The sequence below is a fragment of the Pimephales promelas genome, chromosome 1 (assembly GCF_988280905.1).
Source record: "Pimephales promelas chromosome 1, fPimPro1.hap1.1, whole genome shotgun sequence".
Classification (NCBI taxonomy): domain Eukaryota; kingdom Metazoa; phylum Chordata; class Actinopteri; order Cypriniformes; family Leuciscidae; genus Pimephales; species Pimephales promelas.
Window position 1 is genome coordinate 29,178,419 of NC_142769.1, and position 26,098 is coordinate 29,204,516.

Consider the following 26,098-nt stretch of genomic DNA (forward strand, 5'->3'; position numbering starts at 1 on the left):
TTAAATTGCTTCATGCAAATCACTATCATGTGCTGATAATTATAATAAAACATTCTTCTGTTTTAACATACAAAACGGTCTAATGTTGCAAAATGGAATTTGTTATAATCTTTTCATTTCTTATCATAAACACACTGGTTTGTAGCACAGTTTGATTTACCACACTGTTATTTACCAAGCTTGTTTCCTAGTCTAGCTTTAATAAAATTTAAAAGGTGGATACTTAATAATTTCATGTCTTGCACTATATGACGTACAGAGCTGTAATATTTTGAAGATAAAATTGAACATAAAACAAAAGCAATCCCATAGTATATGTTCGATCATTTACAAACATAAGGATTCTTTTAACATTCTCTGAAAAAATCTGAGTGTGCCACATTATAATTTTGCTACAACCTTATTTAAACACTGACCATTAAATAAATACTCCACTTTTGGGGGGAAACACGCTCATTTTACAACTCCCCCAGAGTTAAACTGTTGAGTTTTACCGTTTTTGAATCCATTCAGCTGATCTCCGGTTCTGGCGGTACCACTTTTAGCATAGCTTAGCATACATAATTGAAGTGGATAAGACAATTAGTATTTCTCAAAAAACAAAAACAAAACAAACAACAAAAAAAAGAAAGAAAAAAAGAAATGGCCAAAGAGTCTAGATATTTTTCCTATTTAAAACTTGACTCTTCTGCAGTAACATCGTGCACTAAGACCCGACGGAAAATGTGGAGGAGTTGTAAAATGAGCCCATTTCCCCCCAAAAAAGTGGAGTATCCCTTTAAAATGCATTAATAGAGTAGTTCAACCATCTTCCGCTGAAAGATCATGGTCAAAACAGTTCAGCAGACAGAAGTGTCCTAAAAAGATTGATAATTTAATTGAAATTTATGTTTTTATATATCAGGTTAAATAAGTATGAACTTTATGGGTAATACTTTATAATGACTGCACGCTATTAATCATTAGTTAAGCATGAGTAAACAGTTAATTCATCATTTATAAAACATTAATAGACATTAATAAGCAGTTTATAAATACAGCTACAAATGCTTTTTTCTTGAAGCATATCTATAATGCGTTTAATAATTGTATTTTCATACTTTGTTAATGATCAATTAATAATTTCTAAATGAAGTATAGCATTATTTACAAACCAGTTATTTAAGAGTTGTCAGTCATTCATAAGATCACTTAGAAAGTGTAAGTAAATGTAGTAAATACAGGTAAAGCATTTAGTAGTGGTTAGTTACACACTATGTGTGTTAGTTAATCTAAAGTGAGGACTATTCATGCCTTGTAAAGCATTTATAAAGGAGATTTAAAGGCTCATCAATCTTCTAAACAGTAAAATGTAACAAACACAACACAGTGATACAGGGCATATATATATTTAACAGCCTTTAAATCTCCTTTATAAATGCTTTACAAGGCATGAATAGTCCTCACTTAAGATGAGCTAATGAACAGTTAACTGACCACTACTAAATGCTTTATAACTACCCAAATTAACCCTGAATTACAGCATAAATTAAGCATTTATTAACACACTAAGTAACAATCACTATGTCTGAATAATAAGATGTATGAATGTACATTTAAATAGTTTATTAATCATTTACTTACACACTCTAAGTAATCGTATGAACCACTGAAAACTTTTAAATAACTGGTTCGTAAAAAATGCAATTCTTCATTTAGAAATGATAAATGGATCATTAATAAAGGATGAAACTACAATTATTAAACAAATTATAGATATTCTTTTAAATCAAGAAGAACGCATTTACAGCTGTATTTATAAACTTCTTATAATGCTTTATGAATGATGAACTAACTGTTTACTCATGCTTAACTAATGATTATTAGTGCGTAGTTATTATAAAGTGTTACCATTTTAGGCAACAAAAAAGTTTCAACACTGACATTGGCTTGATAAATGTTAATTCACTGAAATCACAGCATGATATAATCACAAATATGTCTAGTCTTCATAATGCTTTCTGTCAGTGGTCTAACGGGCGGTGTTCCATCAATGCAGTTGTTAAGCTAAATTAGCTGCAATAGATCAACCACCAAAACAACACAGACTTAAGGGCAGGTGGTCAGTGGGTAAGAGATCAAATGTTCCAGCATAAGAACAGTCTCATTTGCTCATTGTTCACTTCAATTCCGAGAACAATGCAAGGATATCCTCTCTGATTATTATCCTAAATAAAAGCAAAACAAGTTTTACCATTTTCAATCTAAGATATTAAACTACCCCTTTGGTATAACCCGGTATGGTGTTGTTTATGTTATAACTGGTTTTATGTTTCGTGCAGAACAGCACTTTTAATAATTTCAGTTTAAAGTATCCAGTGAAATCGCCAAATGTCTGCCAGTTAGGCAATAGTCTCTAAACATCTCTTGTCCATGTATTTGATTGAGATAACTAATAACCATCTGTCCCTCCATCTACTCTCTCTCTCTCTCTCTCTCTCTCTCTCTCTCTCTCTCTCTCTCTCTCTCTCTCTCTCTCTCCGTTGTGTGGCCATTTTGATTGACAGAGTATATTTGGCATGTTGCCTCTGCAACAGACAGCGAATTGAAAAAGTGACAGAGAGAGCCGCTTAGCTCTATTTAATGGCAATCACAGACAAACACATACATGCTCAAACACATGCATACACACATGCATATAATACATTTCAAAAGTTTTTAGGATGTTCTTGCATTATTAGGAAAATTAAGGAAGTACTATTAAAATTGGGCCAGAAAAGAAATGCCTGATTCAGCTTTTAGAGTGTTTATCTGGTCTAATAATTCACAGGAATTGAGCAAGCTAACAAAAATGCTACAGTAAAACTATGCATTTTGATATATGCACAAATTATTTTCTGAAAGAACTTTGGGAAAAACATAAATGCCATGACATAATTATATTATATAAAGAAAAAAAATGGTAACCATTTAGTACCACAAGAGATTTTGCTTCAGATGCCGTTTGCAAAAATCTGAACCAACTGCAATGATAACAGGACTTCAATCCTGATATTGAACCTTTCATGTGGGAGGTAAAGCTTTTTCTATTAGTTGACTGCTAGTCATTAGTGCTTCGAGTTTTGTTGTATTATATAAGCCTTTGACAGGATTTTCACAGTTGAAATAGTGAGTCATTCTAAACCCCAGGAAAACAGAATCCTAGGTCATCCTGTTTCAAGATATCTGGTGTTAAAATGAAGAAGACACTGTCACCATTTGACATTTCCCCTCTCCAACACTGAAACTTCTGTCTACATACAGTACAACACATGATATTTCAATCATGAAAACTGTGTTTGGCATGGTAATTGATAATGTTGATTTGTTTGGTCTTTGGTCTAGATCTGCTACACTGCTGCTGCAGAGCAAGTATAGGACTTGCTACTGCCAATACATACACGACACGTTGCTGTGAGTAAGAAAGACATGCTGCTGCTGTATAATGTAGCGTACTCTACATGAATTACCAGTAGCAGACCTATACAGGTGGATCTGGGGAAGGTGGATTGTTTCTGAAAGCGCACTGCTCTGCTACACTAAATGTTGACCAAGTTCATTGGCTACTGATACAGCAAGAACCAATTAGCTGTGCCCTATCGATAATAATGTGATTGCAGATTGAGCAGCAGATTGAGTTAAGGACCTATTGGCCAGCACCATCTAAAGTTTTGTGACAGAACGTTGAATTTCTATGACCAAAACTTGTAAATATGATCTACAAGATTGGTTGTCTGTTTGCCAACACATTGTTTAAAGGGATAGTTCACCCAAAAATGAAAATTCTGTCATCATTTACTGAATCTCAACCCAGCAAACACAGAACATTCCCGTAATGTTCCTGAATGGTACCATGAGGTTATTTTTTTTGGGAACCAAACAAGAACGTTACAGGAACGTTCCATGTAGGTTATTTTTAGGCTCCATTTTTATAATGTAAGGAGAATGTTCCGGGAACATTCCCTTAACCTTAAGGGAAAGTTCTAGGAACATTCTGGGAACCAAAAACTTACGTTACCGGAACGTTCCCAGAACCTAATTTTGTTTGCTGGGAAGTTGTTCCAAACCTGTGTGAATTTCTTTTTTTCTGCTAAATGGAAATATCTCGAAGTGGAAGTCAATAGACATCATCAAATGTTTGGTTACCCACGTTCTTCAAAATACATTCTTTTGTGTTCAACAGAATAAAGGAATTCATAAAAAACTTGAGGGTGAGTAAATGATGACAGAATTTAAATTTTGGGTGAACTATCCCTTTAACACTGCACACGTCCAGGTTTAGAACGGTACCTCGGCGTTAAGCGTAGTGTGAAAAGCCCTAAATTGTACTTGGCCACCACAAATGTTCAACTAGCACTGCAAAAGACATTTACATAGCATAAGGTCTCAGATCTATGATTTGAACCTAATGCTGGTGGTGCTAGTGCTAATCTATGACGTTTCATTCTAGATTCAATTTAAACACCATCTATAAAAGAATGCTAAGTTACGGGACAGATTTTGTGAATAAAATACATTCAATAAGGGGTTGCACTCTGGGAAAGGAGGATGTCATCATTGGTGAGGGATGAATAGGGGAGAAATAGAAGAGTCCTTTCCTCTGACTTACATCACTCAGTCCAGCCTCAAGAATCTGCAGACCACTCTCCTTCTCCAGCTGTCCTTTCTGCTCAACTGTTAAAGAGAAAAAAGAGGGACTGAGTGAGAGCATATCAGAGGGTATAGCATGCCATCAGTGTTGAGGTGAAGATGGGTGACTGTGACAGGAGTGTTTGGGCTCATCTGAATGAGTATCGGGGTGCCTGCTGCACATACAAAAATGACTGTATATATTTGAAATGTGTTTTTTTTTTTTAATCTGAATACCGGTACTACAATATGAATCAATAAAGTCATTTGAATCAGGATATTATACATAAATATCTGCAAGCAACAAACAACGGGGTCAGAGGACAAGAAAAAGTGGCGAAAGTGTGTGTGCGTGCAATGTTTTTCAGGATTATTAGCACTGAGAAAGGATTTAAGTATGTTTGGGAACTTTAGTATGCATCTTCTGGGAAACCAACACAGTCAAAAAGTACACCAAGAAAACAACAGATGTCAGTCTGAAACCTGCAAGTAAAAAAAATTAACCTACAGGGTAAATCTGGGACAAGTAGGAAAAAGAGCATTATGTGGATGCAAGAACCAAATTACAGAGTTTGCTATATGGATGTTGTCATATTTTCAGCTGATGGATCAAAATTCTGGAACTTTATTCAGGATTTGACTGTTTCAGAAGTTCAGACCATGGAAGACCTTTAGCATTGAGTAAAAAGCCCAAAATTATGACAAAAAAGAGGACTCATTTGCTGGTAACAATTTGTTTCGCTACAAAGTCTTGCAGGGGATCAAGGATACTTTTCTTTGATTACGTCTCAGAAAACTAAAATCAACTAGTTTCAATAATGTTGTGACATGTTTTAACTTTCAACACATATGAGGTTATCCATTGTTTTAGCATTTTAAGAGCCACATCTGCTCTGACATGAAAGAAAAAGTAAAGCATGATGCGTTAAATCAGCACTTTTGAAATTTTGCTGTTAGTCTGAACATAATCATGACAACCTGTGGGTGAGTAAATGATGACAAAATATTCATTTTGGGTGAACTATCCCTTTAACTACTTAACATTGTCTTTTCGTCTGCAACTGTTTTTTTGTCTCTCCTCAAAACAACCGAAACCAAGCAATCATCAATTTAAACCCACTTAAAGTGAAGTTGTGAACCTCAATGTTTCAATTGAATGGGCAGTGAATGCATACAATAAACTGTTGTAAATATCCTTCTATTCCTCTTCTATATATTTAAATTATTACTTTTCCAAGTTAATCATTGGAAAAAAAATCTACTGTAGATACATACATAAAGAATACCCTCTTTTCCAGGGCTCTTTATGTTTGCCAAAAAACAAGAACAAAAAAATCACTAAACAATTTACAGTTTTCAGCAAGAAATATGCCATCATACATGTTCATTACAAGAGGTGAGAATGATCTCGGCCAGTTACTGATTTGAGCAATTCAACTGTGTGAACAATTAACCTGCCATGTTCTATAAGCAAGAAACATTGCAAAAGAGAAGTGTGAGTGCATGAGCACTAAATACAGTATGTGGATTTGAACATACGTATATTACAATGGAGGAATCAAATGAAATGCATTAGTTAAAAAAATATGAAACACTTTCTGCTTGCCTTGATTCTCAGGCAAGTTGCTCTTTTCAAGCACAGCTTTGATAGTGCATTTAGAGAGAGAGACTGAATTAAAAGGCTTTTTACAGATTACACAGAAGGGAAAATAATTATACAGTGTGAAATTATAATTGACTTTGTTTACTTTGCCGGAGCAGAAACGGCAGAGGGAGGAGGCGGGGTTAAGAGGGAGAACTGAGATAGTGAAGAGAGAGAGAGACAGATATATAAGAAAAAAAAGGCCATCCAACCTGCATGAAGATAAGGCAAGAAAAGTGTGAAAATAACTGGCAAAGCAAGGAAGCCAATGCAAAGAAGTTGGACAGTTGTTCATTTGAGTTCTGAAAAAACAGAACAAAATGAGTTGTGTGAAAAAAAGAGAGAGAAAGAGTTCTTTAAGTGCCCCCAGATGACAGCTATGCTAATGACACCAGCTGAGTTGGTCTCCAGTGCTGGTCTTGTCTGCTGGAGACTCTTTAATTAGGATTTTAATCTATCAAAGCCCGTTTCTCTCACCATACACTTTTAATGCTACATTCCATACGATTAAGCACGATGCCTCATTGAGCGCCTCATTTCTCTTTACATCACTGTCTGCCTGTGACAGCACTAAAGCCTGGTCTCTATAAACAGGTGTATGTGTGTGTGTGTGACAGAACAACAATGCGGGAGTGTGTGAACTAAAGTGTCTATCAGCTGCTGCGGTTGAGAGAAAATGAAAGACACTTTTTTATAGTGTCTGGGTCTCAAATACAGCTGAGTTATTCTGCACCACAACATCACTTCTCGAGACAGAGATCATCCAAGCTCAGTAAACATCTATTACTGCCATATATAGACTGTTTTGTTGTACAGGCACGTAAATAGAGGTCGCAAATATACTCTCCGCTTTTCGTACATGGTAATTTTTGTCAGCTGAACATTTGTTTTGCTTTTGTAACAGGACAAAAAACAATGTGATGTGATTAAAAAATGTTGTGCTATCTTAAATCGTTCAAATATACTGTACATTAAAATGCAATTCATTCAATGGCTTGGTATTTTTTTTGAAATGTGTATTATATGTCCAAATCAGAGTCAAGTAATGCAACCAAATTTCAGAAAAAGAAACCATAAAAGAGGAAATGATCTCATTGAGAAGACTCATACAAACCCTCACAACTGTGTCAAGGTCATAGTCTATTACAATATCACATAACGTGATCATATTTATGGCAAGAAAAAGCAAGTTCAGACTTTAAAATATGTGATGACTTCAAAAACAATGATACTAAACATAAATTACTGTTTTAAAAAAGAAACCTTAAAAATTAGTCATTAAAGCTGCAGTCCATAGCTTTTTGGGGGGTTAAAAATTATCCAAAATACAAATTTGAGCAAGTACCTAACCAGCCGGTGTTCAAAACTCTCCGCTTGCCTTAGCTTGATTCACAGCGGTAAGCTTGTAATTTTTCATTCCAGAGGTACTGGTGGATTTCCGTGGGAAATTCGAGCATGTCTTTCCATCACATCTGTACACATAAAGAAGAGTCGTGGCAAGAAGGCTACATTGCGTGTGAGGATGTTGGAGGTGTATATTTATAGTCTTTTCTCACAGCACTTGATATAACTTCTCAGGTTATGACTGTAACCCTGGTTCCCTGAGAGGGAATGAGACGCTGCGTCGAGATGCTGTGGGAACGCCCCTGCATAATAGGCTACGTGAACAAGTGTAATGACGAACTTCCGCTAATGTCAGAAGTCGGCATATCAGTTTCCGATCTACGACTGTCCATCCGCATCCGCTAATAAACAAACAAGATGAGTGCTGCTGTTGTACGAAAAAAAGTGTTCTTAAACACATCTAAGTTTCTAAAAACTCTAGGTGGATCTAACGCCCGTTTTACACCCGTTTGCAGTGCGTGTTGCGGTGAAGGAGCAACGCGTGCTGTAGTGCTTTCACATATTATGATGCGTTTGCAGTGAATAACTGCTCCGCGGCTGTACCACAAACACATACTTATTATTTTTATTTAAAATCCAGAAGTTATGCTGTAACTTTTATTTAAAAAAAAAATTGTGTTAGCATTGCGATTCTTTGTTTTGAATCGCAATGCTTTTTTTTTTTGCACGTTTAAACACAATTTGAACAACATAAGTTACGGCAATGCATTTTTCCATGCATTACTTATACTTATAAGTTGCTCAAGCAAGTGGTCAAATATTTACTATATTAAAATCGCAAATAATTTAAATTAAAACTTAAATTGACAAAAGCAGCCGACTTGCCTTTTCTTTTGTATTTCAATTTTAAAACAATAGATCTTGCATGTCACAAATAACTTATTTGTCCACCTCCACGATTGAGACGAGTGTTGTTCATTATGTCGCTTGGTTGAAGTAAATTGTAGTTTTCCTAGATTAAATGTGCATTTATGGTGAGATTCCTACCTTTTATTTAATTAAACGCATTTATGGTGAAATTACTACATTTTCAGGTCAATCTTTATCATTTTGACCACGAAACCTGTCACTTTAATTCAGCGTTTGCAGCATAGCAAAAATAGACTCGGTGTGGAGACGATCGCTGTGCTGCTGTTATACGTACCACACCAGTAAAAAGTGAAAGCCCTAACTTGTAAGCATCTCAGCTGCATGGCATGTCCATTTTTTTTGCCTTCCATTTAAAACAGATTAGAGCTTGCACACTGCTTGCATGACACGCGTGTCTCAGGCGCGCCATGAGCCAAAATGATCCTTGTTCACACGGATCCGAAAAACAACTAAAAACACTGTATTATGTATGCTAGACCAGTAGTGGATGATATCAATTTGTAAAGAAACACTACGAGCCTATAGAATGAACACATAGTACACACATTTTCACAAATTTTAGTTTAGACAGAGACGATAACAGTATTGTTTTCAAAAACTTGCAATTTGGGTCCCATTTGATTTCACAAGGCCCTCAAAACACTGTTGTCGTGTGTAAATGAAGGGTCAAAAAGCATAAATAGTTTTCTGGTTTTAGTTGAAAATGGTCACCCATCACCCTAAATCACCCATTTTTCAATGGGACACCTAGGATGTAGACTACATTCACATATGGTAAACAAACACTAATACTGTGCCACTAATATTCATACATCATTTTTTGATGTGTTTTTCTCTGTAGAGCACCTAATAAATGCTAAATGAGAGCAAATGAAACCACGTAAGAAAACATGCCTACTCACATCACATATTCGCACATGAGGGACTAAATCTCTCTCTCCCCTGCGCTGAGCTTTGACCCACTCTAGCGAATGAAACTGCACCCAGGTTAACCTTGTGTCACAGCCAATCCCCAGAACCCCTCAGAGTCTCCATTTATTAGAGCTCAAAGACTGTGGAGGCCTTCTCCATCCAGTTTGCACTCAGGCCTGTCTGTAGCCACTTTAAATGTAAATGAAAAGGCTGGGGACACAGTCAGGGAGCCTGAGCATTTCTCAGGGGAAAAGGACTGCATGAGTGTAAGATGCCCTGCATTTGAAAAAAAAAAAATGCATCATGAAGGTTTGTGTTTTGTTGCATTTAGAACTGTATACTGGATTTGGATGCGGTTCAAAGGTAATGAAACATAAACAGAGAAAATATCTGTCCACAGATGATGAGAGAAGATAGCAGCCAAAGAAATTGGCGGTGGTGGTCTCAAAGCTTCCTTTGCGAGCACATATCAACATATTTCCTTCAGATTTCATGTCAGATCTGACATTTATCACATAACAAATACAAATAGTAAATGGCACGTCTACAATATGGATTACAGAGAACTATATGAATTACAATCTGTTTTACATAGACACAAATACTGGTAGCTGTTCTTTTTGATTTTATTCAGTAAAAAAAATTGTCTTGACTTTCCAAATTATTTAAGACAACCCATGAAAACAGGTGTCAGGCTTGATTTTCAAGTTGTTTTTCAACTGGCTTTAATTGGATATTGTACCAGTCACTTTGGTTTTATTCCAGATATGCATTTCTTAATGTTCCAGCTGCTCCAGCATCTCCACCGTACTAATAGACTGCATTTTTGAAAGTCCTATTAATAAACAGGCAATTTAAATGCATTTAAAATTAATCTGAAATGTTTAGTTGGGAGAAAAAAGAAAAAAAATCGTATCTAAGACACACACAGAAACAAAATAACCCTAATCTATGGTGAAAGTTTGGCTTCCTCAACCTCTCTGTCATAAGTCCAGTGTGAATGTTTACATATTTGTCGCTGATGGAACAGGAGTCAGACAGGTGGTAAGTGAAATAGTATTTATTTACAGGATTGCAGAAGCAGACAGAGATATGGTGAGTATTCAAACAGTTGATAATCAGATGGGAATTTAGCTGCAGGATAATTAGAGTATCTGTTTCAGATGCAGATGGAAAGTCACATGGAATGGTTGACGACTGAAGAAGGCATTCAATGGCAAGTGTGTTGAAGATAGTCAAATGGATATCAGGTGCTGTAAGTAGCAGGTTGATAGCATGGGAGAGTCTGTGTGTCATTTAGCGACAAGTCCAGACAATGAGTGTGTGAAGGGGTGTCGAATATAAAGGGGGATGAAATGATGAGGTGCAGGTGATGATGATTAGAACTCTGGAGACAGTGAACGAGTGGGAGGAGTGAGTGACTACGTTTACATGGAGCCAATGACCCGTTCAAAACCGGCATATTAGCAATAACCCGGTCGCGTACTGCCATGTTAACACAGGCAAAAACCCAAATTTGCTCATATCCCGGATTTAAAAAAAAACAGGATATTATACCTGGGGTACCACTTTTCTAATCCAAATTTTTGGTCATGTAAACGCGTATCGACATATCCCCATAGTGATTTGAGTTCTGCACATTTTCCATTTGCAAAGAATCTTGGTCTTTTGAGTAGAGAAACTTCTCAGCGCACACAAAAATCCGCGTGCAGTACACCGGAAGTAAACATGGCGAGACGCAGGACAGCATACTTTTGGAGCGAGGTCAGTAACGTTACCAGTATCAAAGCACAAACAAAGGCGATTGCTATCTGCCTTGAACTATTCATTATCCGTATGCTGCTGTTGTTGTTGTCTTTGGATACAGGAAGAAGAATCGGAAATGACAAATATTGCGTCTTAAGGTTGTCTGTACGTCCAGACGCTAACCGCGCGTAGCCGTTTACATCGGCATATTGCAATTCCATGTATACAGGAGAAACTTTCTCTGCTCACGCATGTAAACGGGTTATTCCTAATGTTTCAGAAGCCCGAATAGTGACCTTAACCTGACCATGACCCGGAAATTGGCTGCATGTAAACGCTGTCAGTGACAGTTTACGTCTCTGTAAATTTAAACGTTTAAGCTGAAAAAGGTCTGAGACTGATATCATTTGTGTGATGGCAAGTAGGGTTCTAAAACATGGTTGTAAATGTACCTACACAATTTATATCCAAAGATTCATTGGACAGGGAACAAGAACAACTTGTTTGATTGGCTCTGAATCAAGCTTAATTTGTTTGGTTTGAGTTGTGAACCAAGGGATTTTATTTAAACCACACTACTCAAGTGTTACATCTCTCTCTTTAGCTCACTATGCTTGTCCTGCGAAAGTCAAGATGTCTGAAGGACATTGGGAAATTGTGGCCCACTTTAAACAGAAGCTCAAGCATGAAAGTAAAATGTAAACAGAACCATATGACCAGAAAAATTGGTGACTTGGAATATTTTTTTACAGTGTTATAAAGACTTTGAAAATACTTAAAGAGTGGCTTTGTTGGGAAAAAAATGTATAATTAAACTGAACAAGTATCAGTATGAATGCATTTATAGTAATGCATGCTATTGAGACTGATCACAAACACACACTGTAATGCCATAATTTTATCATGCAACCATATTTTTTAACAATACATTTTGCGATATGGAATGTATTTGTTTATCAACCTCCTATATTGAGCTGAGGTGAGTGTGTATCTGTTTCATTTTATTCAGGAGAGAAAGAGTGATTGAGAAATTGCGTATAAAAGTGAGGGCCAACCCATCATGCCTTCCCACAGTCTGTTTGCAAAAACATAATGCCATTTCAGGATGACAGAAAAAAGCATTTTCCAGAAAGCGCTCATGGATCTTTTAATATCACATCTTCATCTCAACACCCACGTTCCTCTGCTCACCTATTCACCCAATCAATTCATCCCTCTCCATGGTGATGACAAGTGCCTGCTCAACGTGGCTATAACCGTTATCGAGCAATCACTCCAGAATTAGAGCAGACCTCATGACAGATGCCAAACCCACCCCATATGAAGCCTGTCTATACGTATCCATCACAGAGAATGAGAGAACGACAAAAAGAGAGCGACAGAGAGTGAACGAGAGAGAGAGAGAGAGAGAGAGAGAGAGAGAGAGAGAGAGAGAGAGAGAGAGAGAGAGAGAGAGAGAGAGAGAGAGAGAGAGAGAGAGAGGGGAGGGATATACATGTATGAAGAAATAGCTTGTTTTCAGCAAGGTAGGCAGATCATGTTTAGAAAATTCCATTCAATTAGTAGACAAAGTTTTGTTAAGCTGAAAATATAGATGTTTAAGAAAAGAGTGCAGGATGGAGTAGACCACAGTCCTTGCGTGTGCTTGTACGTGAAAATCCATAAAACCTAAAATACAGAATAATCGCCTAAAATCATCTAACAGTATTTAAGGTACAGTATACACAGCTTCAAAGACATAAAAAATCTTTACAAATCAACTATATTATGTTTATATTATAAATACATAAACTTTTTACATACCACAATATCATAAAAAATTCAGTGGCAGTAACATCTGGTTGATGCTCTAACATCGTAGGTGGCATTATTGCACTTTAACAGTGTTTGCGTGAGTAAAAGACGCAATGTGTAGCTACTACTGCCTCACAAAACTGCCTCAGAAAAAAGTGAGACACTACCTGCAAATGGAATAACTTTGTTGATGTTTTCTTGGATTCTGTAAAAAAATACAGTTATGGTTACAAACTATCTCTCCGCCTCCCTATACTCATATTTTGAGTTTAAATCACTGGCCAAAGAGAAAACACAAAATAAACAAAGTTAAAGATTCATTTGAATGATCAATCTGATTACATTACAGACAGATGGTCATGATATGAATAAGCATCCTCTAGACCCAAATCAATGTGTTTACAGGCGCACCTTCTTAAAGGAGCTGTATGCAAGATTGTGGCCAAAACTGGTACTGCAATCACATGACTCGAGGTTGCCAAATATGCTGCATGCAGGTTCCAGCAGGAATGTAGGCTGCTACATGAAGCTTCCAATGGCAAGTGACGAGTCCTACACAGTAAGTTTTTTTTTTTTAATTTTTAAAAAAAATGAGTTACTGCAAAAATCTGACTTTTCAATACCGACCAGATACAAAAAACAATGTTTAATTTTACGTAAAATGGGATATCCGCCGTGTTATTATGTAATGTTTTCTCCCTTTCTTTCCAAACCGCGACAAACGCCAGTCTCCCTTTTCTGCAAAATGCCACATATCCGCTAAACCAATCACAACGCACCATTCCACGCAATGTAAACAGTAACGGCAGCGCTTTAACTAACCCGGCTTCCTAGGTTTTCTCTATTTTGTCCTTTCGATCAACAAACAAACAAAAAAATGAATAATTTTGACAGCATTGGTGAATTGGTAAGGCATCCTGCATGGGTAAACGTGACATCGAAATCGAATCATTTACATGAGGAAGAAGATGGACTCGGGAGGAGGAAATGCCGGCTGTTGCTTGTTCTCACACGACAGCATCAAACTTCTGTCACGCTGACACACTGACCCCCAGAGGATCTTTCGGAAAATTTTCAGTTGTTTTATTCAAAGTCAACGAAAACCGAGCAGGACCAAGCCAGTTTACAGCTGATCGCCGTCAAAAAAGTTCAGCAGCGACGTCCCAAGGTTGACAACAGCGATATCGTTAGATCATGCTTAATAAATCATAATTCATGATGATGTGCTCGTTAATTTTTTAATTAAGGTTTTGTTCATCCATGAAGTCATGAATGAAAAACGTTGAACTGTTAAAAAAACGTTGTTAGTTCCTGATGATATTAATATGAATTAATGCATAATTAATTTATCCATGAATTCATGATAATTCATGACATGAACCCTTAAAGTGTTACCGAATATTGTTATATTAAAGCAATGGATTTATAGTATGCACAAGAAATTCAATGTGTATAAAATTTTATTTTGATTAATTGCATTTAAAAAAAAAATTATTGGATTTATTGCATTTTGGGGGAAAAACGATCTGTTTTTATAATAAATCTTTGGAAATCAAAACCTGGATTTCATTTTTTATTGTTATTATAACCTACAAATGCTATGTGAAAATTTGAAACCGAAAATAGTGGTTTTCATCTTCCCATTTTCTTGCTAAAGAAAACACAGTTTTACTCAAATTCATCAAAATGGATTTATAGCGTTTTGGAACCAAACTCTTCATTTATTTCAGACTTTGTAACAAAGTATTTTGCATGAATAAATACTTTGTAACAAAGTATTTCGGTTTCGCAACGTTAGAATTTTTTTATCCGATTCCGACACGTTTGCAGCTGTTGTAACTAGAGAAGAGCTGGCAACCTGAATGCCGCAACACTACTGAGGCTGTGATTGGTAGATCGGTGGAGGGTGATGCATCAGAACAAAACACAACTTCACAACATCAACATCAGTCAAGGGCTGCGACTTCACTTTTTAAATGACAATATCCTGGCCGGACTACTGTTGTCAGTGATATAATTGCAATGAACATGATTTCTTAATGTCTAGTGACATATCAGGGAAAATATATGATTAATTGAAATACATTTCTTGCATACAGATCCTTTAATTCAACCCTTTAGGTCAACATGAAATGATGGACATGCTTCCTTTGTATCATGGTCACAGGAATTGTTGTCTCAGGAGGAAAACCAGGCACAAATTTAAACCGCTTTCTCCCCCTACTCATTTTCGAAAGTGAGCAATCTTTCCTCCAGCACTAATGCGTCCAATCCTTGTATATTGCAATGGTAATATGACATTGTCCTGGTCTGCTTTTGATAAGCCTATAAAATAAAATCAAAGCAAGAAACCTTTTGCACTGAGTCCACCAATGAATATTAGAGAGAAAATGAGATGTGATAGAGGAAGTAAGCAAAAGAGTGAAACCTTGAAAGAGAAAGAGAGAGAGGGGGAGACGAAAAGTCAGAGAGAGAAGGAAAGATGGAGATAGGTGCTGAATGAAGATGGAACGGTAGAAAGAAGGACAAAGAGACAGAGATTAAAGGGTAGAGAAACAATACGATGAAGCGACTGTGACAGATGAGAGGTGCAGCAACAAAGAGCTGGTGTTTGAGCGAGCAGCTGAGCATTTAGCAACAAGCCACGCAGACTGTGTCTAGCATCTCACTGCCACATCTCAGCCTGCAGATCTGAGCGGTTTGCTCTGGGAAAAAAAAATATTCGAAAAACAGCCTCACCCAGAGAAATGTCAGAAAATAAGAGTCAGTTATTTGATATGGTTAATCCAGCAGTGATCTGGCGATATGCAGTCAGAGTTAGATGCAGGTAAGTGATCATATATGAAATGGCTAGAACTGCAACATTTTAGAATCAACGTTGTTCAAAAGATCATGGCCACATCAATGGTGTTCAGCTCTGAAGGCCAAGAGCAGCGAGCAGGTCCGGATCATAATTTGGCATAAGCAAAACAAGGAAACTGCCAGTTGCAAACCAACCAACCAAATACACAATCACTAAAGAAACTGTGAAGGATATTGAATCCATATGTTGAGCGAATGTAAAGGTTACATCCAATGTGTCCACTTGATTACTTATTTTCCTCTGAAATTGTGCATAAGTGGAATTAGCAGCCATGTTTGCTTACTTTTTATTTATAGAACTCCCACTCAAAAAAAAAATGGCTTTTTCAGCGAACTTGATTAAATGATGAAAAACTTTTCAACACAATTGTGCAATAAGAATAGACTTACAATTGCTATATATGTCAGTGGTCGCACGCCTCTGGAACAACTAGGGGTTGTTCTCACACCAAAGGCATGTGTCTAATCCACTGCGCCATCACCACCCCAGGAGTATGAGACCGGAACTTTTTATTAAACTTAATTTGAGTTATTTTTGAGTGTAGGTCAAAAGAATTTGCAAGACAAACAGAATCATCCTTGCATTACTGGTTGAATGTCCTGGTTGCGTGTTGCACTTAGGTGTGACTAAAGTCACTATTTTTAGGAGCATATTTGCACAACACCTAGGTGTGATAAATATCCCTGAGCTTGGGTGGAAGCCTGAGCGAAAGGGAATCGCAAGCATATTGTGTAAATTAGCTTACTCTACACTGTAAAAAATATTGATGGTTTAACTTAAAAAAGTAAGTAACCTGGTTGCCTTAAAGGGCACCTATTATGCCCCTTTTTACAAGATGTAATATTGGTCTCTGGTGTCCCCAGAATGTATTTGTGAAGTTTCAGCTCAAAATACCCCACAGTAAATTTATTATAACCATTTGAAAATGTCATTTTGGGGCCTGCTTAAAAATGAGCTGTTTCGGAGGTATACGGCTTTAAATGCAAATGAGCTGCATATCCCCGCCCTGCCTTTGGATGAGGGCGTAACTTGATACCAATGGCAGTCGGTACTGAGAGACTGAGAGAAACCGCTGTTTTGAATGTCATTCAGCGTACGTTTGAATCGGAATATATAAATAATCTCTGATCAGACCCAGGTGACGAACGGAATAATAAACACAAATGAGAATGGACCAGTACGTTTTGGTATGGTTATTTGATACATTTATGTACTTAGCGTTGTAATCGCGTCCCCTTTGAAATGATGGGCATGTGCAACACTAATGCTGGCACATTTTTTATGAAACTACATACACATACTGTGATAAGTTTGCTACGTACAAGCGAAATTACATTTATGCGAGGGACCTGTGGCGTCATGTTTACTTGTCATATAAGTGCTTCTGTGTCAAATGTGAGGAGATGGCTAACTAACAGAACAAGAACATATATGCATTTTTTATTACAATATCTTTAAATATATATAAACGTGTGGTTACACACTATACAAACAAGGTTTAAATTATATAGCCTACACAGACATCCTACGACGACAACAACTTTAGACGCATTTGTTGTTGAATTGGCTGACATTGACTGAAAAGACTATTTGCTCAAAAATCATAAAATACACTGTTACTGGATGTGTCGTTGGATCGCAAACAGTAGATGATGATTAACAGTTGAGGATTAACTTTTAAACTACAACAACAGGATTAACCCACGACAGAATATTTATGTTTCCAAGAGACATTAGGCTGTCGTTGAAACAATGGAGGATGATGTGTACAGATCACCGAGGGCGGGTTCTATGCCACAACCACACTGTCAATCAAACCCCTCTCTCACTTTCTACGTCACAAAGAGCTGAATCTCAGAACAGCTTGTTCTGAGACAGTGAATATGATTTATTGAGATTGTAAAAAAAAAACAACTGGGTGGATTTTTATCATTCTAGGATGGTTTTGCTCACACACTGCCGACACACATATATGTTCAAACACCATGTAAAAGTGAATTTTCCATAATAGGTGCCCTTTAAAATTTTAAGTTCATTGAACTGGAAAAGGTGAGTTAATACAATGAAGGAGAATAATTTAATCATCAGAAACTCAAAATTATATGTTATCTGATTTGACAAAAGAAAAAATGTTGTGATTACTACACTGTAAAAAAAATATTGTTGGTTTAACTTAAAAAAGTAAGTAACCTGGGTTGCCTTAAAATTTTAAGTTGATTGAACTGGAAAAAGTGAGTTAATACAATGAAGGAGATTAATCATCAGAAACTCAAAATAATAAGTTCTCAACTAAATAAATTATTATAAAGTTGATTTGACAAAAGAAAATATGTTGTGATAACAAATCTTGAAAATATTTTTTTACAGTGTATCGGAAGAGATATTGAAGCCAAAAAATTATCCTTAATTTAGTATTAGTAGTCACACATATCACACATGAAATGAAAAAAAGACTTCTTGAAAGAAAGAAAGAAAGAAAGAAAGAAAGAAAGAAAGAAAGAAAGAAAGAAAGAAAGAAAGAAAGAAAGAAAGAAAGAAAGAAAGAAAGAAAGAAAGAAAGAAAGAAAGAAAGAAAGAAAGAAAGAAAGAAGACTCAGTGAAACATTATGCTTTTTACAGCTGTATCAGTGCAGCATGAGAGCGTTGGTCATTTGAACTGTCAACACTTATTTCCAGTGTACACTAATGGTTGTCAGGATCTGTTTATTAACAACCAAATGCCCATGCAAAAAATCTTTGAAATCTATTTCACGCATCGTCCAACTGGATTATTTATTAGCTTTTCCTCTTTCTTATCATCTGTTGTGATCAATACCTGATTGGTCTAGCAGGGAGGTGAGGTAAGGATGCATTTCCTGATTGGCCTAAAATTGCCTAGCAACCACTGAAATAGAATGAAATCTTTCTCGCTCACTCTTAATGACTCTAGAGCCGACGGCTGTATTCAGATCCTTGGATTTGTGTGTTCATTGTCATATGATTTTGTCTCAGATAAGGCTGTTGTTGGATATGGTGCATTTCATACATCACCACCAACCAAATTCAGCAGTATTTGTGTGTATCATGCAAATACACACAAATAAGACCATGCATCCACCCACCTTCCAGAGCACTAACTGATACACACAATGATCCCCTTAACTTCACGTCAGATTTTTATGTTCAAACTCTAAATGGCATTTAAATAGAGAAACTGTAAAAACAAAGATAAGACTGACGCATCAGAAAGAGCTTGAACACTACGTCTCTCTCTCTGTTACACACACATTGATTAATAGGTTGTGACTTCTGTAATACTGTGTATATAGGCATGTCAAATGAGAGGAGATGGTGATGCTAATCTTTCACACTGATTTAAGCAGCTGGCACCCCAGAGAGGTCCCCCCTCCTTTCAAACTAAATGAAATACTACTCCAGCTAGATTAAAATAACTTTTTTTACAATTGTGCTTTCCATTTATAGTTCATTACCAAAAGCATCTATTTTGATGCTGAGGTATGTTGATGGCATCCAAAGAAAAACATGAAGCACAATGTAATTTTTTAACAAATGATTTCTCTTTAATTTACCATAACTTTACACTTTATAAATATTTTTTAATAAATAAATGTTAAAATGAGTGGTAAAACCTGTATATAATTTGCATAATATTCTAATCCACTAATAGGCTATCTTTTAGTCATCCTGCAGTGCTAATGCTACAATTACCAATCTGAATGATTAGAAACATTTAATGAGTTATCTGTACACAGTGGGGTTCAAAGCTTAGTGGAGAAGTTTGTCTTGAGAAACATGTGGATCCTAGACGCAGCCTCCATAAATTAGAAAATGTGGGTAAATGAAGGCACATTTATTTAGTTAGTTAAATCTGTTTTCCAAAATAACATCACTTTATATGCATTATCTGTACTGAACCCACAGCACCCATTAAAGTTCCACCAAAAACAAATGAGAAATGAATCAAGATATTTGTTCTACAGTGGAGACCATGTTCTCCAGCATGATTCAAGATCCAAAGTTTTTAAATTACAAAAAAAAAAAAACCAATAATAATAATAATAAATAAATTACAAAAAAAAGATCCAAAGTTTTTGCACATACTTGTGTAGTTTATGTCAGCTGGAGTGCTGCTGACATTAAAGTAAATGGGGGACCAACCAAATACAAATACATTCTCAAATTCATAATAATAATAATACATTGAAAGTAATTCATTCATATCACCATCCCTTTGAAAAACTGCACTCGATGCAAGAAAATTCACAATACTAAAATTAACATTTTGTAAATAATATCACTTTTGATATTAAGTCAAAATCAACTCTTTTATGAAAAATAATCGCTTTCATCAGAGTAAATATCACTGAGAAACAATCAATGAAAATTCATTTAATTTGATGGCTTCTCTGTCCCAAAGCCAAGTGTATGCACATCCAGGAAGTGAGATCTGGCAAGCTGGTCGCCAGCTGCAGCTTTTTTTTCCTGCGGGAGCCCTGAGACACAGCGGGAGGATGTCCATTTTGGCTAAAAGTAAGGCAGTAGGAAGTATGGGGTGTGAATATGCTTTCACATGCTTAGATCCTGACTTCTGTCCAGACAGATAAGCAGCTTTACTGGCACTGTATTTCAGTAATAAACAGTTAACTTTTTATTCAATAAATTTTGATGCAGCAAACATGTTATTTAAATAAATGATTCATCTGATGCTAACTGATGCTAGCTAGGAATTGATAGGGCAATGTAATGTCCAAATATCTATATGGTCTTGACAGCTGCCTTAAAGGGAAGTTGATCATTCTGCCATCCTCATGTTGTTCCAAACCTGTGTGGCTTATCTTCTACATTTCACAAAACTTTTTTGTGTGCGTGTTTGTGTGTGTGTGATGATAATATATAGGCGCTTTTCCACTGCATAGTACGGTACGGTTCGGTTCGGTACGTCTCACTTGTGGTGCTTTTCCACTGCATGGTACGGTACAGTACGGTTCGCTTCAGGTCGCTTTAAATGGTACCTGGTCTGTTGAGGTTCCAAGCGTACCGTACCGGTACTAAAATGTGACGTGAAACACTGCAGATCACTGATTGGTCAGACAGAATCGTCACTACTAGCGTCATTGGATTTGCGACACGAGACACGAGACACTTTTTTAGCAGTATTTTTGTTTTGCTGCCATCAGCCTCATTTTAAACACATTTTTCCGTCTAGCAGTTAAAAACAACCACATACCGAGAATCAGGAACACCATTCCCTCGATAGTCTCCATTGTTCCTGTGTTGTGGGTTTGAAAATGTGGTGCTTTTAAGATGATGTCATGGCAGTAGAGGCGCGCGCAAATAACGATCAGTCCCACACACTTTGAAGGGGTACTACTGCAGTGGAAACGCAAAGCGATCCGAACTGTTCCGTGCCGAGTCGAAGCGTACTGGGCCGAACCGTACCGTACTATGCAGTGGAAAGCGCCAATTGTTCGATTTTTCTGTGAACTACGCCTTGTATGCTGTCTTCAAACATATGCATTGTGCATCCATATGTACTGTACCAAAGGGTTCAGAATAATACATTTTACATAAACAAAGAAGCATGTGGAAGAAAGACCAACATGGACAACACAAACTATTTCAAAGCAAACAAAGACTTCCTGCTATAGGCATCAGTGACTTGGCACCAACTGGCAACCAAAAGCTTCATTACCTATCCCTGCAGCTGGTTCGTCCTCTCACAACTTCAAACGCATGATCCATGGCCCTCTGGCCAGAGTGAGAATGAGAGAGAAACTGGTGAGGCAAACAGTCTACACGGCAAGGTCACCTCATTACAACCCATTTGTTCCAGCTGTCATTAAAAATCACACACAGCGTCACTCAAAGCAGCAACGAGAGAGGAGCGGAAAAAAAGAGAGTGGTGTAGTTGAAAATGACACCTATCAGATATACAACATAACACCCACCCACCCACGTCCACACACACATCACAAAATGCATTAATCACTGAATCCTTTCATGACCTTGTGGTTCACAAACACATCCCACCTCTGCCTCCATAACACACGCCTCCCTCCATTTTGGCCTTGTACTCTCATCTCCTCTCAGCTGCTACTTCTTAATAATGAGCAACTGTAATATTGGGAGAAGAAATTTTAATAATATGTTATCATATACGGCACAGTGATAAGTCTAGCTAGAAGGAGGGAGGGAGAGACAGATTTGGAGCTCTGCATGGTTAGTCATTAGTTGGACTGAAGTTTGAAAATGGCCGCCCCAGAGCTTAATTTCCCCTTTTGTTTCTCAGGAGAGATAAAAGCTCAGCGGCAACCCACAGCCTTACAGAGCAGATGTGATAGTTTTATTAATAAAGAAAGTCCTGTTTAAAACAAAGAACTTCTAAAGCTGAGCTCTCTCTGCTTTTTAATATGCCGAGAAAGGAAAGGAAAACAATTGAGTTTGGAAACCCCGGCTGTGCTTGGGAAGTACTGTTGAAATATCACTCACTCTACTTTACAAAAACTTAATTGACATCACAAAAAAGGTTCTGTCAAATGAGGTTAACTACAAAAGCAAAATGTAATGATTTAATATTAATATTTTAACTAGTAATAGGTTGCATGTAAATGTTTTGACATAAACTTAAAGCTAAATTCAAACAAAATGACATAAATTAGCAGATAAGTAGCAGTAGATAGTTTAATTAGTGTTTACTTAATTAACATTTTTATTCAGAAGCAGGTATGCATTACACTGATCAAAGGTTAGAGTAAAAGATTTATATTTAGAGTAAATGCTGATCTTTTGAAGAATCTATTCATCAGCTTTGCCATCAATGGAATAAATTATAAATGATTTCAATATTCAATAAGGATATTGGTTCAAAATCCAATGGGCTACATAAACAAACCGATTGCAAATCAGTTTAGTTCTACTGGCACAGAAATGAAAGCATGTGTAACATTAAAGCCTGTACTTAGTCACAACAACTAAACAATCAGAGACTCATTTTATTTACAGCAAAAGTCACATTGACTGAGCCCTCAAATAGATCTGACAGCACAGCAAGTTAAAACTCCATTTATAAAAGTTGCACAAGAACATAACATAGAGATTGCATATTTTACACATCCATTTAAAAGATTCATCACCTTTCACTGTCTGTGAATCAAGTACTCAGAAGTTTGTTTAAAGGTTCAAAGAGTCGAGAATAAGTCAGGTTCAAAAAGTGTATATCTCTATTTATGTCTGATCTGATGAAGAGAGGATGATTCATGTCGTCAAGATGCAAAGACTTAAAATTACCTCTTACACAGACTGTGGGTGGCTGAAAGTTTATTCAGGGTTTACAATAAACATATGCACTTAAAGCTTAAGTACAGTATAAGCACATGCTTAAACAGATGTAAAAGATAGTGAGAATGGAAGCTTTTAAAGGGTTAGATAAATGTTAGTCTGCAAAGCAAATATTTCTAATAAGGGATTGAAATGGTCAGAGGGTTTGATAAATATGGATATGATTGCTATATGACTGAGAGGATAACTTCTGTTTTGTGTCAGATAAGTGTCATTTTATGCAGCATTTAAACTGATCCTTCCCTGAAAAAAAAGCTGTCTTCCCTTTGAATTAACTTCATGTATCCATTCATCTTACGTTTTCTTGTTTTAGGTGTAAAAAAATCTTTCAGAAAACAAGACATTATAAATCTTGATTAGTTTAGATATTTGCACTGGACGGAAATCCTGAAGAAGATTTTTGCAGAGTTTAGCCATTCAACATTTTACAAGATCTTAATGAAATGAATTGTTTTGGTTGTTAGAAACAGAAAAACTTGTGATTCTGTACTAAACAATTCCCTGTGATACGTCAGAAGAGATTAAATCGTTTAAAGAGCAGCTTTATAACAATAAAGCTTTTTTTTTTCCAGTGCATGTAGCAGTGGTGACATTGGCAAGTGTCTTATGGAATGTGTAATGAATGTGGCTAGTGTTCTGTCTGGATGAGGGCTGCTGGGGTTGGCAGGGCAGAACTGCCAACATCAGGCCTTGCAATTCTGCCAGAGAGTAGAGAGACCACATGGAGCAACTGCGGGAGCTTTACACAGTCTGGCAAAGGCAAACTACACCCCAGCAAATACAAACACGCACACAATGGGAAACAACGGTGAACACACAAACAGCCAGCTGCAGACAGCACCCCCATTTATAAAATCAATGTCCTGGCATCTATGGCACAACTTTGCTACACATACCTCGATTGTGGAAACAGCTTATAGCTACTCTCATTAAAGCATAATGCATTTAAGCATGAACAAAGCATAAAGAAAATTTGTTTAGCTGTAATGGAACTTGTATGCATTGGAAAAAAATTCACAATTTTGAGTAAATGATTAATGTTACAGCTATTCTCTCAAATACAAGACAATTCAAGGTAAATGGATGTTATTTTTTTTCAAATTACTTTTTAAAATCAGTGACATTGTCTTTCAAAATTAATTTCAAAACTTAACTCTGGAATACTACAACAGAACAATAATTTTATATACTTTTAGGTAAGGAAACATAAATGTATACTGAGCTGTGCATCCAGCACCCAGTAAACACATTTACACTTGAAAAAAACAAAAAAAACAGGAAAAGGATAGTGTATGCGGTATGAGAAAATATATAAGATATTCATTATGCAAGCATGATATTTAGGAGGCTTTTTTGAAAGTGAAGGACAGACACTGACAACATCAGAAACGTTCTCACCTCTGTGAGTTCGGTGAGCCGCCCATCAGATCAAGAAAGAGATACAGAAAGAGATGGACAGAGAGAAATAGACAGAAAGATAGTGAGACAGCCAGGAGAAAGAAAGGACAGGGAGGTGCAAAAGTGGAGAGAAAGATAGCAAAGGGTTTGTGAGCATAATCTCAGGACAAGAGAAAATGTATATATGTACCTGAGTGTGTGTGTGTGTGCGCTATAAGTATGTGTGTACATGAGAAATCTGTGTGGAAAAGGTAATTCTTCGGCTGTTTACACCTTCAGGTGATAATGTGACACCTCCTCGGCCGAAGCAATGGATGGAAAGAGCGCCAGAGAGCGAGAATGGGAAAGAGAGAGGGATGTGTCCCCAGTGTGTTGACAGGAAAAGAGAAGTGTTGTGTGAAGTAGAAAAATATCCAGAGGGCCACTCTCTCCACAGCACCCTTCAGGCAGGTAATTAGTGCAGCCCTGGTGTAAGGCTACGAATATGAACGCTGCCATCACAGTGTTGTGACAGAATTTATACCTTTTCATTAACTGTTGTCTGACTGTATAGCAAATAACACCTTTCCTTTAAACAGGCTGGATAATTGAGGTTGAACTGTTTTATTAATCATTTTTTAGCTTTTATGCAAACACTTCCATTAGAGTTTAAGCACATATTTAAGAGTACCTATAAACATGGTCGTGATCTTTAAGAAGTGCTTTTATAAAATTATATACTTCAGATTATCTGAAAATTGTACCATTAACTTCCATTATAAGCTCAACCACACTTGCGTGATAAGTGAGAACAAAATGATGAGACACTGGTTGTTGTGTTTTTATAAAAAATTGAATGACTAATAATTTCCAACTACTAAATTCTAAAAAAAAAAAAAAAAAAAAAAAAAAGGGAGGTTTTAATTGTTGGACCCCAAAAAAAACTCTGCACATAATAACCCAGAATACTCTCTTACATTTGATGGCTGCTCAGTATAGTATTTGTCATCAGTTAGGAACATGGGTGTGTTATTTGATAGCAATTTTTCACTTGAAAGCCACATTTCTAGAATTTATTAAAAACTGTTGTTGTTGTTGTTTTTTTTCACAGTAAGACGTAAATATAAATAATGATGACATTCTCTAAATGACAAATGTAGAAAAGCCAGTTCATGTGTCAATGACCTCAAGGCTAGATTATTGTAATGCTCTACTGGGTGGATGCCCTGCGTGGTTAATAAACAAACTCCAGTTGGTTCAAAAAGAGTTTTTACTAGAACCAGGAAGTATGACCATATTATGTATGACTGCATTTGCTTAATGCGTGACAAAAAATGGATAAGATACAACATCACGCATCAAGCACTGCGGTTGAGGTTATAATGGAAGTAAATTGGGCCATTTTCAGATAATCTGAAGTCTATAATCTAAAATTGTATAAAATAACTAAAATCAGAGTCAAAATAGATACAGAATGAAATATGGTTAAATTGTTCTTGACATAT

The 26,098-nt window shown here is 36.5% G+C and overlaps 1 protein-coding gene across 1 annotated transcript in view; it reads right to left on the reverse strand.

Moving 5' to 3' along the window:
- ptprn2 (protein tyrosine phosphatase receptor type N2) overlaps positions 1-26,098 on the reverse strand; it is a 166,562-nt gene that overhangs the window by 63,992 nt on the left and 76,472 nt on the right. The window contains exon 12 of the mRNA XM_039655454.2: positions 4,628-4,692. Coding sequence (XP_039511388.2) covers positions 4,628-4,692 — 65 coding nt within the window. The remainder of the gene's footprint in view (positions 1-4,627; positions 4,693-26,098) is intronic.